Consider the following 14,741-nt stretch of genomic DNA (forward strand, 5'->3'; position numbering starts at 1 on the left):
TTGACACCAGTATTAACATTAGTTTCCTTAATGTCACCTTTACCTTGCCTCTAGCCATGCAACATGCCAATAATTAGCATCTCCTTATTATGAAGAATCACAAGAATCAGCCAATAAATTAGCTTTGAGCACTGAGAGTGCCTGGGAATATAACCCAATAAATAAAGATGAATGAGAAACCATGTGTTTTGCTCTCATGGCCTCCTGTAACTGAATGTGAAGAGAAAGCTGCCTAAAAAGCTATTATTTTCAAACAGAAAGACACCAGCATCTAAAAGGCCAGGAAAAAAGAGATGTGTCCAACAATTAGTGCATCAAACACCTGAAACACAATACAGCCTTGACAGCAGTCTATACATCTATTAGGGGGGTACTTCTCTGTTGGAAAGATGTTCTTTTCATTAACTGACCTTTCTATGCTGTAGAACAATACTTTTGGAATTGGTGATACTTGACCAAACAAAAATTATAGGAAACAAAATGGCAGCTGGCTTGTACTGAAATAACTGTGTTTTTAAAACCATTTCAGGTGAGAAAAAGGCAGCACAGTAACAGAATCTTGGTTCACATTGTATCAGCGCTGCTGAATAGGGCTCAGGAAGTGGGTGACATAGTGTTTCCTGTATTGGAAAAAGTTTTTTTAGCATCCATTTTCACAATACAGGAAAGAGTATGGCGCCAACTTCCTATTACAGCCAATGAGTGCACTAAAATTTATACTTTCACTATTTGTGCAGTCCTTTGGGGCATACGTTGTGATTGGGCTACAATTCATTTTGACTTGACTCATCTGTAAAGCACTTTGAGTTACTTTTGGGTACGAAATGTGCAATATAAATAAATTTACCTGGCTTTACCTAAAATATATATTTTTGAAGACATTTAAGGCAAGAAATAGGAATTACAGTGACGTAATGGTGTGGTGGGGTGGGGGGGGGGGGGGGGGGGGGGCAGTTCTGTCTCTCAGTCACTTTGGTACTTTTTGTCCGCGTCGGTGGGCAAATGAAAATTCAAAATTCTGGTTTGCAGTTGCCAAAAGGCTCATTAGCTGGGGCACTATCATAGAACATGAGGATGATTAATTTGTGTCAATGAGGCGTCTGCATTAGACCTTATATTGTACACGAACAATAAAGATATAGGTGAAAAATACAATCCTCCAGCTATTGAAATGCCCTGAATAAAAGAAAACAAATAAGTATTTCTACATAAAAACGCTGTATTGTATATTGGTCGCTATCCATTCAGCATACTATAAAAATTCCGCCGGGCTGAGAAGGCTAAAAAGACCGTACCACAAGAGCACCTGAATGGACACCATCCTTTTAGAGCTGAGCAGGGAGATCTGGGTGCTGGTTAGATGGAGGGAAGTTTACTATCTATTCTACACAATCTACACATACTACCCACACTGTTATGAAAATCAGTGAATTATCCCTTTAAGTGGACATTTTTCAGAAGCAAAACTATTGATTGAGATAATGAAGAAAAACTTGTTAGCATGTCTACAAAGGGATTGAGTTTTCCCCACTACTCACCATGTCAGTGCCCAGGTCGATGCAGAGGATGGTGACTGTTCCCAGTGGAAGAGGAACACTAGCAAGGATGAAGAGGAGGAACGGCGAGATCTCTGGGATGTTGCTGGTCAGCGTGTATGCAATGGACTTCTTCAAGTTGTCAAAGATGAGACGACCTGCAGCAATCGAAGACACAAGAAAGAAAAATGGTTGTTTGTGGAGATGCATAGAAAATATATTATTAATACTGGGATATTTTTAGATTTTGGATGGTATACTGGTTAGACAGAACCATGGTATGGTTTGAATATTGTTTTTTCTGATTCTTCATCATGTTAGAGTGATTTTTTTTCAGTTAGTGAATTGAAATGACTGCTTCATCAGCATATCCGGATTACTAATGTTTTTTTCTCAGACCAAATTAGCAGCCCACACTTTAATTAAATGCCAGTCTCTTGTGGCAAGCCTCGAGTCAAATCTCAAATCTGTCAGAGTAACTCTCAAATCAAGTCCTTGAAGACAGAACCATGTCAATTCACGAGTCTTAATAAGCTAATTGCACATCAGGATGGAAATCTTCTATGTCTCTGAGTGCTGACCATGATATTGATATAACATTTGAAAAGTTACCTTTAAACCATGTTAACTCTAATGCTGTCAAAATTGACACATTAATTTTTGCAGTTACTTTGAGATATTTGATGCGTAAAAAAAAATGTTTTCAACACAGCTGCATTTTGTTCACTTTCTGTGATGGCTGATCTATTTGACGAACCATCAGCCAAAGATGGATGATGGAGTTTTAGACTGAAAGCCTCTCTCTAAATAGTTGCTCAGAAAATAAACAAAAGCAATCTGCATGGATTGCAAAATGAAACTGAATTACCAAAGAAATAATTTTGGCATATTACCTCAAAGCAAAACACCCTACCAAAACTACAGGGCTCCACCAATTCACAATGCAGCAGCATTGTATTCAAGGGTGAATATTGAAACCTGTAAGTGAGAAGGTAACAAATGCTTTGGCTAAGTGGACAGCTAAAAACTGTCCCCCAATTAGCACAAAAGAGGACGATGGACTGAGAGAAATCATTCAAGTTGCATCAGGACACACCTCTTAAAGTCTATCCTCGAGAGGAATCATTGAGTCAAGAAAACACACTTTGTATGAAGGCGAGAGGACAAGGAGGATGAACGTGCTTGAGCAAACAAAGGATGTCGCTCTCACAGGGGATCATTGGAGTTTTGTGAGTAATGGCAACTACTTCAGCGTCACGGCACACTTCACTAGTACGAATGGAATCTGCAATCATTTTCTATTACGGCATGAAAGAAATATGCCTTTTAAGTTGACAGTCATTTTTGATGGCCTTGATGATTTTATTGGAAATCTGTAGTTCACAAGAAATAATCAGTGTTCAGAGTTTAAAGGGTGCTATCAAAGGATATTTAATCCGTTATTTTTTTATGTAAATATCTATGATTACAAGCTTCAGTCCTCAAAGAAAAGAAAAACATCAATTGTGATTAATTACAGCAAATGTGTTATGAATTGGTTCATTTTTTTAATCAACCGTCAGCCAACCCTAACTCTAATTCATGTTTTTTTGGTTGTTTTTTTTTTGTATCACTGAAATCTAGTCCCTTCTATATATATAGGTAAAATATGTAAGGCTTGCTCAATGCTGTATTATTTCTTTTTTATGGTCCTAGATTTTACTAGTTCAAAGCTTGTGCTCACAAAAGTACAGTCAGAGTTATCATAAAGAGTGAAAGTCAGTGAGGCAGGTTGGGATAGGGGATGGGTCAAACAAACACACAACTTTCCCCAGCAAGAGCGGTGTTTGTGTCTTGTGTGAAACCAATTGACTTTGCGTTAATGTTATGTCGTCACTTTTTTGTAGCCTTTAGGTTAGGTACACAACATGATGACGCCCAACTATGTTTCTTTTCTTAAACCTAATCTTCATGACTTTACCTTCCTAAACCTAACCGATGTAAATTTACATAAATTACGTAATGTGATCATGCCCAACCATGATTCTTTTCCGAAATCTAAGCTTTGTTACTTTATATGATGTAAGCAACTTTAAGAGAAGTTAGAAATGTGACAACGCCGTCCATTGGGCGCTACGTTGTTAAATATTATACAACATGTTGTATGTATATTTTCATAGGATATCCCATGAATCATTGTAGGAGAACATGTTGGTTAACACATGGTTGATAGTTTTCTAAGCTTCTTAATTGAGCCTTAATTAGGCATTTTTATGACAGGTCAATGACAAATTGTTGTAACAAATGCATCCCAAACAATGCCAACTTTGCATTAAAATTACATAACTGACCAAATGACATTTGACAACAGCCCTAAACATTCAAAAAGACTCCTTCATATTCATGACAGGTTTCATGTCAGTCTCATGCAAATACCCCTTCAAATTATGCGTAACGCAAGTCTCAAGTCTACAGCTCTGTGTGAAATCCACCACAATAATACCCGTCACATTTTCAATTTTAAGGTATTCATTCAAAAATAATGTAATTTCTCTATTGCTACATAACAAAGGAGCTTGCTGGCAGAATATTTTTAATTTAAAAAATTTAAAATCTCCTTTTCCATTGTTTCTCTGACTTGCTTTTTCTCCCCCTTTCTCCCTTTATTTTTCTCTCTTCCATTCTTTCACACTTTCATTCCCCCACACTCACCCTCCTCCACTCCGGTGACGATGGAGGCGAAGTTGTCGTCCAGCAGGATCATGTCAGCTGCCTGCTTGGACACATCAGAGCCGGCGATCCCCATGGCAACGCCAATGTCGGCTTTCTTCAAGGCCGGGGAGTCGTTGACGCCGTCGCCCGTCACTGCCACGATTGCCCCCTGCACCGACAAGAACCGGGCGAACAAAAAGTGTCAAGAAGGAGAAAGATAAGTACCGTGATTTAAGCTTTTCTCTCTCCGTTTCCCTCTCTTTCCCCCTCCCCTTCTGTCTTAATAATGTCTTTTCAAAGCAGCTCTGGGGAGATTAAATGAAAAATGGAATTGAGTTGCAATCATTCAGTCACATGGAGTGAGAGTGAGTAACTCAGGGTGAATTGTAGCATGACCTCAATATATATGGGGATGTGAGCAAGTGCTTACACACATCTATTTTTAACTAGTCACACATAAAAGCTGAGCACATACATTAAGGAATATATATTTATATAGGGTTCACTATAGGAGTTGAATACACAGTTAATCATATACTTTACAGATACATACTTGTATTCATGCATACACTCACAAATGGAACTCCATAACATGCACAATTACACAAACTCATGTGCACAAGAACCGTATCATCCATTCAACCATCAACTCTTAAAAATGCCTCAAACACACAGACACACATGCACATGCACATGCACATGCACATACACAACCACAAAGAGTTACAAACACTTAAAACTGTATTCAGCTTTAAATGGCAGGGACACACACATGCATGCAGCCACATACACACACACTTGCATTGAGCCATACCTCCACACTCAGAAATAAACAGACACATTGAAGCATTCATCCACACTTTATCACAAACACACACGCTTACATTCAACTATACAAACACACACATCGCTTTTCAGCTGCAAGCTCTCCAAAAGGCCCAAACACACACACACACTATCGTCCATTGACCTGTCTCTGGCAGCCCTCCACTATGATGAGCTTCTGCTGAGGAGAGGTGCGAGCAAACACTATCTCAGTGTGGTTCCTCAGCATGTCGTCCAGGTACTCAGGGCTCATGTCCTTTAGGTCTGAGCCGTGCACCACGCAAGCCTTGGCATCCCTGGGAAACAAACACACACACCCACCCACACACGCACACACACACACGTGCACACACAAACACAGTCAGGAGTCAGTGATACTAGGTACAATTATGCAAAGAGGAGCACTGACATTTTCTTGTTTCTCCTCAAGTTTATCTTTCTGTGTTTTTCTCTCTCACACACAAAGATATGTGTGTGCACGCACACACACTCACACCCACACACACACAAAACACTATTTTACATGCTTTTTGTCTTAAAGAAACAGTTTGACATTTTGCGAAACTCACTTTTTTATTTTTTGGCATAATTGGATGAGTGGATTGCTACCACTCTCATGTCTGTCCGTTGAATATGAAGCTGGAGCTAGCAGCTGATTAGCTTAGCTTAGCATAAAGATGAGGAATCGGGGGAAACAGCTAGCCTGGTTCTGTTTTGTTATGTACCAGAGTATTTCTTAAAGGCGGGACGAGACACAAGTCTCAAGTCGTTGCACTCACATCCCAAATCAAGGCCCCAGCAGTCAAGACAAGCAAGTCCCAAAGTCAGGTGCCAAATCCTAAACTTTGAGTTTCTAGTCTTAAACAAGTCAGAATGCCCTCTTCACCAAATGTAATGCCATTTTAACAGCAGAGTATTTTTACATTGAACTTACAAAAATTCTAAATGCATTAGTATTAGTATAAGTATTAATCTGTTAAAAAGGGTAGCTGAAGCAAGTCTAAAAAAGTAGTGTTAACACTGCACTGTCAAAGCATAACAAACTAACATGACACCTGAATTTTGAATGTGTCTGTCCTGTTCGGTTGTGTTCAAGTTGTCTCATATTAGAAAAAATGTCAATAACTTTCTATGCTGAAATTTGTAAGACATTCTGTATGACTGTTCTCCTGCAAGGTGAAATTGTATGTTGTTGCGTGTTTGTTTACATGAAATTAAAAAATAAATGGCATAATTTTTTAAACTGCTGCTCAGTATTATCACGTTAGTTCTTGACGCTTCTCCTCTCAATGCTGTCAGTGATTCAGCCAAAGTGGATCTGGGGAATGAAGTGTCTGTCACCTTTGTGCAAATGAATATGGTGATGTTAGTGAAGACATAAGGTTATGTAAGTGAACTGATTTACAAGTCAAAAGGCTCAAGTTGAAGCAAAGTCACAAATCATTGGTCTTAAAGTCCTTTTTTTTTATTTCTTGATTTTCTCAAGTTGAGTCTAAAGTCATGAAATTCGTCAATGTCATGTAAATTGAATCCACACCTCTACTTTGGCAGAGCTTAATTTTGATCTCTGCTTATTTTTGTCATTTTGATCTTCCTTATTGTTACTTTAGGATTGTTACTTTCTATCTTCTCTATACATGTAATTTCTATTTTATTGACGTCTCCTTTTCCATACTGTGCATATGACAATAAACACTTTGAATCTTGAATCTTTTCTTTACACATTAGAGAACTATTTTGTTAAACAAATGAGATATAACATGTAATTTGTTAGATTTAGAAGTACTGGTAGGCAGTTTTGTCCTCTTTAGACAGAGCCCAGGTAGCTGTTTTCCCATGTTTCCAGTCTAAGATAATGACCATAGCTTCATAGGGACAGATATGACAGTGGCATATGCACACATATCCTATCACTTTCCACATACTCAAACAAAACAGTTTCAGAAAAAGTTGCTCTCAAAGCACACCCCAAACCTTTTCTAAAACAGACACACAGACACACAGACACACAGACACACACACACACACCTGGGGTTAACTTGGCTCAGAGGGATATTCAGTCTCTCAGCAATGTCCTCAACCGTCTCGTTGCCCTCAGAGATGATGCCCACACCTTTAGCAATGGCCTTGGCTGTGATTGGGTGGTCCCCCGTCACCATGATCACCTGACCACAGACAGAAGGTCTCATAAATCACACAGCATTATCGCGTTAAACCCCTCCGTATCTCACCTGTGTGTCATGTGTCATACCAAGCCTGAGCTACAGTGCTGTATAGTCCTTAAGGGTCTATAAGTCATCTAAATGTGTTGTGTAGTTACACTGTGAAAGAGTAATACTATTAGGGGTTATGGGTTCAAATCTGGCAGTACACTCAAACAAAAATATTGTTTGTTGTGTTCCCACAGGCAGAGCAGCGGGATTATGACAAAAATTAGAACGCAATATGTCTATGGAGACCGAACTCTGCATAGACTGACTGGTAGAGGGCCCCAAAATACCTGCCTATTATCACTCGTCAACCTCCAGTACATCTGCAACAATGTTAACAATACCATACAAATGGTTTCAGGCAGCATATTTTAATTTCTCTTCAACAGTGTCACACTGCTTTCAGTGTTAAGTGCTTTTCTGACGCATATCATCTAAATATTTTCCAAATAAAGGAAACAGACAGAAGTGCACTTGACTAAAAACCTCTCTTCTCATTTTATCACCTAAGTGACAACAAAACATACTGTATAATAGCTTTCATTCTGAGTTTCTCCAACATCAGACAAAATATGTCCATTTCTATGATACTTGTGAATCTACCTTTTTTTTTAAATGGCCAAAGGTTAACTGAAAAACTTAAGCTAAAAGTGAAAGTATATCTGCTTTTTTGAGTCATTTTAAAATAGTTTATGCCATCCCTGTTTTCAGCCCACAAGGAATCAGTGTTACATCACATGTGAACCTCTTATGATAAGTTATTATGAGTCATATTGTAGACATTCTTGAAATCTCCATCACCATCATAATCAACAGCAGGACACACACAGGCTGCATAAAGGTGCAATAATGACAGAGTGCTATCTAGGGCTGTTGCACTTAAGCCTTTGATGCTGTGGGCAGAGGATGCGCATTACAGTGAAACGTTAGTACTACCAATCCAATAAAAAGTAATTAGAGCAACAGAGCTATGTGCTCTAGTTTCCTCCTAGGCTCACCTACAAGGTAATACACTGGATTGTAATGGGTGTGTACAGAAATGGCAAAAAACAGACAACACACCTACAGCTCTTAAGCCATGTTTCCAGCAAACACTTTCAGGGCAGTACCCTTAGAACTGTACCCATACAGACACGTATCTAACCTTTAGATCTGTTTAGTGCTTCCGCAGTAGACAGTGCTCTAAATGTAGGCAAGGTTGTAAAAGCCACATCAATGCTCCGTCCAGCTCTCGCTTTATTTCCTCCTCATGGGCAATGCAGAGGTCGACACCTCACTGATCGTCCACAGAACAGTGTTGCAAACCAACATTTCACAACAAAAAAGACCAGAGAGAGTGTTTACAGTCTCTGTCACAATCGATGGAATATTTAAAAATAGCAGATTTGTGCATTGTGTCCTTGAGGAGCAAAAGTGACAATTCTTTCTTGACCGATCAATGGAATGCAGTATTTCTAGCTCCACCTTTTAGTATCAGACCAGTGTGCTCGGTACCTCAACAGAGAGGTGATGCAAAACAGGATGAAATGGAAGGGTTTAATCAGTACCATCCACAACTTTTGACCATTCCTCTGTATAACTAACTGAGCTGAACTGAATTGAACTGAACTGAACTGAACTGGACTGGACTGGACTGGACCGGACCGGACTGGACTTAATTTGACTGGATTGGACTGGACTGAACCACACTCAACAGGACTGCTCAGTGGAATAGGCTTTAATGTCTGAAAGTGTTTAACACTTATATGAAGCACGTTGACACACTTCATCACATGTAGTAAAATTGTATCATCTGCATAGTATAAAATTCTAATAATTACATTAACCAGTTTAAATCCCAGCTTAGTGTGGAATTTAGGTGTTTATCTGTTTGTATAAACAAGACAGCCCACATCAATGTTGCCCGTTGCCAAACATTTGCCCACATTTCTAACTATAAATTTATTTAAACAGAAAATTTTTCAACCCCAATCAGATTTTTGTCAAGTCAAAAAAGACTACTTTTAAATTTATACCATAATGCATCAGTCAAAAGATCATAAAACTTTGTAATCTTAACATTTTATCACGCATGTCATCCCCTTTGTTGCCATTTTTAGCATAAACATTTCCTTCCCTTAAGCAATAGTAACATCTTCACTCACTTCTACCTCTGTAAGCCAATTAAGCATGAAAACTTTGGTACCTTAACTTACTTTTCTGACAAAACATCTGCTCTGTGTTTATTTGCAGTTCGTTAACATATATGAAAATTTGTAATATATGTACTGAACCTGCATTTTACATAAAGGAATCTTTTCTAAAAATGATATTGGAGTATAGTTTATAAGTTAATCACCTGTTGTTGCTTTTTTTATTTTCACATAAAAAACAAAAAAGAAGATTTTTGCTTCTCTTAAGATTTTGTAATATGACTTGTTTCTTTCAGAAAAACACTCATACCAAGGAATATACCTTTTTACTGTGTACATTGAAATGTTTTCACCAGCTTCCTCAGAGCGACACAACTTCATTTATCCATCGATTTTTCTCTTGGAGTGATTGATTGTCATTTGGACTGCATTTTGTGATTTGAAAAGACATCTGACGTGCAAATCCCCTCTCTAAAGAGGCCGGTAAATGAAGCCCCAGGAAAAGGCTTCTCAGGAACTACAATGAAGGTAGAGTCTGTTGAACCAATTACCTTGATACCAGCCGAGCGGCATTTACCCACTGCGTCAGGCACAGCGGCACGCGGCGGATCAATCATGGAGATGAGACCCAGGAAGCAGAGCTGCTCGGTGGGGAAGTTCATGTCGTCGCAATCGAAGGTAAATCCTCGAGGGAACTGAGATGAAGACAGATTCAAGTGGCAGAAACCTGCGAGAGCAGAGGGTTCAGTGAGGTGATCATTCATAACTGACTGACACCTCAGAGTGTACTGCAGCAAACAAAAAAATTGTTGTTTTGTTGCTTTGACATCAACTGACAATTTATCTGGCACTTTAAAAGGTAGACAAATTTTTCATGACCCTAAGGATGTTTTATGTCCAAAACATCCAATAAACAATAAGGATGCTCCGGTGTATTTTGCTGCCTCTATTTACAGTAAAACACTTCAAAGAAATGGAAATCTGAAAGAGGTCTGGAGGCTCTCAAAGAAGCCTGCAGAAAACACATCGTCCCCGCTGCAATGATCCTTTACCTTACTGTATGCATACAAATCATTTTTAATTTTAGATGTAGATTTGGAGGTTGCAGGTCTGAAATACAAATTGAATCAGCCACTTTTATTAATTCATGACCCACAGCCCTTGAAATATGCATCTCTTGAATCCCTATGGAGCAAAGCACAATAAAATGCTCCGTCTAAAAGCGGAGAAACCTTTCTTTTTTTCGTGAAACACACCCGACCCATCATCATCATCACCTCAGGCATAACTGGGTTTTAATAATTTACATGATTTCAGGAGTGTCACTTCCAAAACGGCATTATTCCACATTTCGCTGTTTGAAAAAAGTGACACCTGCTCTAACAAAATGATGATAGCACATAATTATTACCTATGGCACTTTTAAAAAGATGCCAGGTAACTTTTTTTCCTTGGTTGTCAAGATGATGACATTTACAGAGTCTGGATGCTAAACACTTGAGAGATACTGAAAGTTGAACTTCAAGTGATGATTTTTTTTTTTTAACTCAAAATGTGTCATTTTGTAGGGGAAAACGTTATTTCATGCACAAATTATATCAGAGTTTAGTGCAGAGTTTGACCTGAACGGAATTGCCAGCCTATAACCAGTTCATAATTCATACAACATTATGTACTAAACTCAAGAAGACCCATATCTCAAACATTTTGTATAACAATGGTAATTTCAGCTAAAACTGCATGTGAGTGTGTTGAAATTCTGGTTAAGACTGCAGTGCCAAAACCTTCGTCTTTGAATACGCTGCTGCAATAAAAGCAGTCTACACATTTATAGGGCCATGTGGCTAAACTACCCTCTTTACCAAGGAGATTATAAAAGGAGTGCAGTGCCCAGCTGCTTCTCCCAACTACCTATTCCCAGGCGGATAATAGCCAGTGAGAGGAAACCTACCAAGCACTCTCTCTCCCAGTCCTCCCAACTCCATGTAGGCACTCTGGAAAGCCTCTCTCCAGTTTTCATCAAGCGGCTGCTCCTGACCATGGATCATAATGCTACTGCACCTGTAAAACATCCATTAATGACACTTTTACTGCTTGTACTTCTAATAATGTAGTCTCTATCTGTATGGCAATCATGTAAACAAAGTGCTGTAAAACAATATTAATGTGATGTTATATATAAGGCATTTTTGGAACAGATGAACTTTTTCAGAAACTTGTTCTAAGAACCCCCTTTTTATTGTCTCCACACTGCAAGAACTAGGAATGATCTTATTTCTTAAGCCTTGTTACCACTTTACTTCAGTTGGTTACACATTAGAACAGATATGTTTGTGTTTCTATTGTCAGAAGTTGTGGATCGTACCAACAGAACTGTTGTATTGCGTTCCATTTTTCTTTTCACCCGTCTGTTGAGGTACCTAGCACACTGATCTGATACTAAAAGGTGGAGGTAGAAACACTTCTACTGATTGGTCGATAGAGAATCATCACTCTTGCGCTTAATGGACTTAATGCCTGTTCTTTTTCATTCCAAAAATGCCGGTGTGCAACCCCACTCTGTGTATGATTAGCGAGGTCCAGATGATCCTTTGAATTGGCCATAATGAGGAAATACAGTTAGAGCTGGACGGTGCGGTGACGCAGTTATTACTATCTGGTAAAACCCAGCGTATATTGAGTACTGTTGGCGATGGAAACTCTAAAGATTGATGTATGGGCCTACTGGTTCGAAGGGTGCTGAAAGTATTGAAAGTGTTTGGTAGAAACGTTCCTTTAGAATGCCATTTTGATGGACTCTGTTAGCCTGTATTTCAGAGTACATACTTTTCCAGCAGAAGAGAGAGGAACCCTTGAGTGAAGTAAGTGTACAGTGATTAGTCAAAGACATGAGTCAATGCAGCACTGGTAATTGCTATTTAGGCGTGTAAACAACAGACAACACAAAACATAAACAAAAGCTTTTGATGAAAAGATTGGAAGACAACATAGACTAACGGACTGCCAGCGAAGTCAGTGCTATTCTTTATTTTTCTCATTTTCAACAAATCCACTGAAAGGACTAAAACCAAAACTTTGCAATTTCCCTTCCCTGCCTGTGTGCGTTAGCCCCAAGCCCATTAGTTCCAGTGGAAAAAGGTCACAATTATATAGTTCAATTGCTTTTTTTTTAGGGGTGGGTCAATTTCCAAAAAAAACAGCTGATGGGCAGTGTTCATTATTCCAACAGGAGTAAACAGTGAATTTGTTGGTTACTATTTTCACCAGTGGAATAATACACATTTGGTGCCCTTGTGAGTAGTTATGTCAGCAGGACATAAAGTGAATGTTGCATCAACTCAATCTATAGTAACCCTGTTCATTGTGATAAAGTTTTACTTATTTTTCTGTATGATTTTAATAGTTTTGTTTTTTTTCAACAGATAGACATTGCACAGAGATATGAGCTGTGTTTATCAGGTTTTTGATACACAATACTCGTTACTAGGATCTTTTAGTATTTTCATGGGATTTGTTAACAATAAAGAAATAATACATATAGAATATTTCCAGCCTTTCAGGCGTGTGCTGTTTACTTTCACTTCATCCCTAGAAGAGAAGGAATAGGTAAATGAAAAAGTACACATTTTGTGCTTCCTCACTTGCGAGACATTTAATCAATCTGTTATTGATTAACCAACCTGTCCAAGATTCTCTCCGGCGCTCCCTTCATGACCAGAATATGACCGGAGGGATTGTCCTCTGCTTCATGGACAGAGAGCTTGAAAAAAAGTGGAAAATATTTGAAGATTGGTGAGGACATAACATGAAAGGATTTATTTTGAAACAAGATGCAACATGTAGTTTATGGCTGAGTGTGTCTTGCTCTGTAATGTTTCTGTTTTAGTAAGAGCAAGGGTCAGGACAAGAGATGCTCTTTAGTAACGCTCAGCAATGAATGTCACAGTCGTACCAGCAATCATGTCTTAGATGCAGGTGTCATATCTTTCTGAGTGGTTTGAAATAAAAGTGCTATCAACGCTGACTTGACTGAGTGCAGATTGTAAGTCACATGTATTCCCCGTTTTGTAGGAGCATTCATTCACACTCTCACATGTATTCGTGTGGTGTTACACTTTGCATTATCCCTCCCCCCAAAACCCACACATGCAAACACACACATACAAGCACACACACACACGCCCCCAGGTAATTTGTATCTGAGTCACAGCATATCTAATCTCAGGAAACCAGAGCAAAATTGCTTTTTTTTTTCTCCTCAACACAGACGTTCCTATTTTAAGTCAGGGAACAGGTGCACAAAATGCATGCAGGAAGTCCTTTGTTTGCTTCAACATCACTGTTGTGTTATTCATATGCCGGTTCAAATCTCCAGACGAGATGAGGAAGACTGGGTGTGCAAAGCAAAAACATTCCCCTTGTCTTAATTGTTGCGGTGCCCTTGAGCAAAGTGTTAAAGCTCTGTGTGATGACTTTTTACATAGTTCAATATTAACTTTTATTTTTTTGTTGTTGTTATCAACTCCTACATGTAACAAAGCATGCAGCTTATCTTAACACCCCACAAGTGCCTGCTGTGATCTATTGTGTACAGTAAAAAAGCATAAAATTGAAGTATCACTGAGAAAATAATGCTTTTGTTGTTGTTGTTGATAAGGAAAATAAATTTAAAATGTACCAACATTCCACATGTGTTTGTATATTGGCTGTGATGTGAAAGCACCATGCAAAACAGCTTGTTTATTGTCATCAGAAATGTAGTGAATTGCCTGGTGAAAAATATGATATAGTCTAAAATGTAAATTATCAGATAGAGCTCCTCACACTTGACAATATATTTAAAGGGCCAGTTCACCCCAAATTCAAAAATACATACTTTCTCTCTTAACTGTGGTGCTATTTTTCAGTCTAGGTTGTTTTGGTGTGAGCTGCTGAGTGGTGGAGATAGTGGCCGTAGAGATATCTGCTGTCTTTCTAATGTAATGGAGCCAGATAGGACTTGACTTGTGGTACTCTAAGCACCAAAAAAATATGTTTGAAAAACTCAACAGCAATGTCTCTTACAAGAGATCATGCCCCGGTTGCTCAAGATAATCCACAGACTTTGTTGTGAGCATTTTCATTGAGTAACTATTTTCTCTCTATTGAACTATACCCTCCAACCATATCACAGCACAGAAGGAAGCGTACATCTACTCATGGATGAGAGGCTCGTGAGAACTCGAGAAGTAATGATTAATGGCATCCTCCTTGGCTATGCTGTAAATTTAGCAAGCTTAGTGGTGCTATGAGTGAGCTAGCAGTAGATGTACACTTCCCCCACAGTGATGTGGTTACATTACACGGCT

At 38.8% G+C, this 14,741-nt stretch overlaps 1 protein-coding gene across 1 annotated transcript in view; it reads right to left on the reverse strand.

Moving 5' to 3' along the window:
• atp1a2a (ATPase Na+/K+ transporting subunit alpha 2a) overlaps positions 1-14,741 on the reverse strand; it is a 46,913-nt gene that overhangs the window by 9,104 nt on the left and 23,068 nt on the right. The window contains exons 12-18 of the mRNA XM_042498280.1: positions 13,074-13,153; positions 11,345-11,454; positions 9,945-10,120; positions 7,080-7,216; positions 5,197-5,347; positions 4,227-4,395; positions 1,539-1,693 (exon numbers count right to left, since the gene is read on the reverse strand). Coding sequence (XP_042354214.1) covers positions 1,539-1,693; positions 4,227-4,395; positions 5,197-5,347; positions 7,080-7,216; positions 9,945-10,120; positions 11,345-11,454; positions 13,074-13,153 — 978 coding nt within the window. The remainder of the gene's footprint in view (positions 1-1,538; positions 1,694-4,226; positions 4,396-5,196; positions 5,348-7,079; positions 7,217-9,944; positions 10,121-11,344; positions 11,455-13,073; positions 13,154-14,741) is intronic.

The sequence above is a fragment of the Plectropomus leopardus genome, chromosome 12, assembly GCF_008729295.1.
Source record: "Plectropomus leopardus isolate mb chromosome 12, YSFRI_Pleo_2.0, whole genome shotgun sequence".
In the NCBI taxonomy this organism is placed as follows: Eukaryota; Metazoa; Chordata; class Actinopteri; order Perciformes; family Serranidae; genus Plectropomus; species Plectropomus leopardus.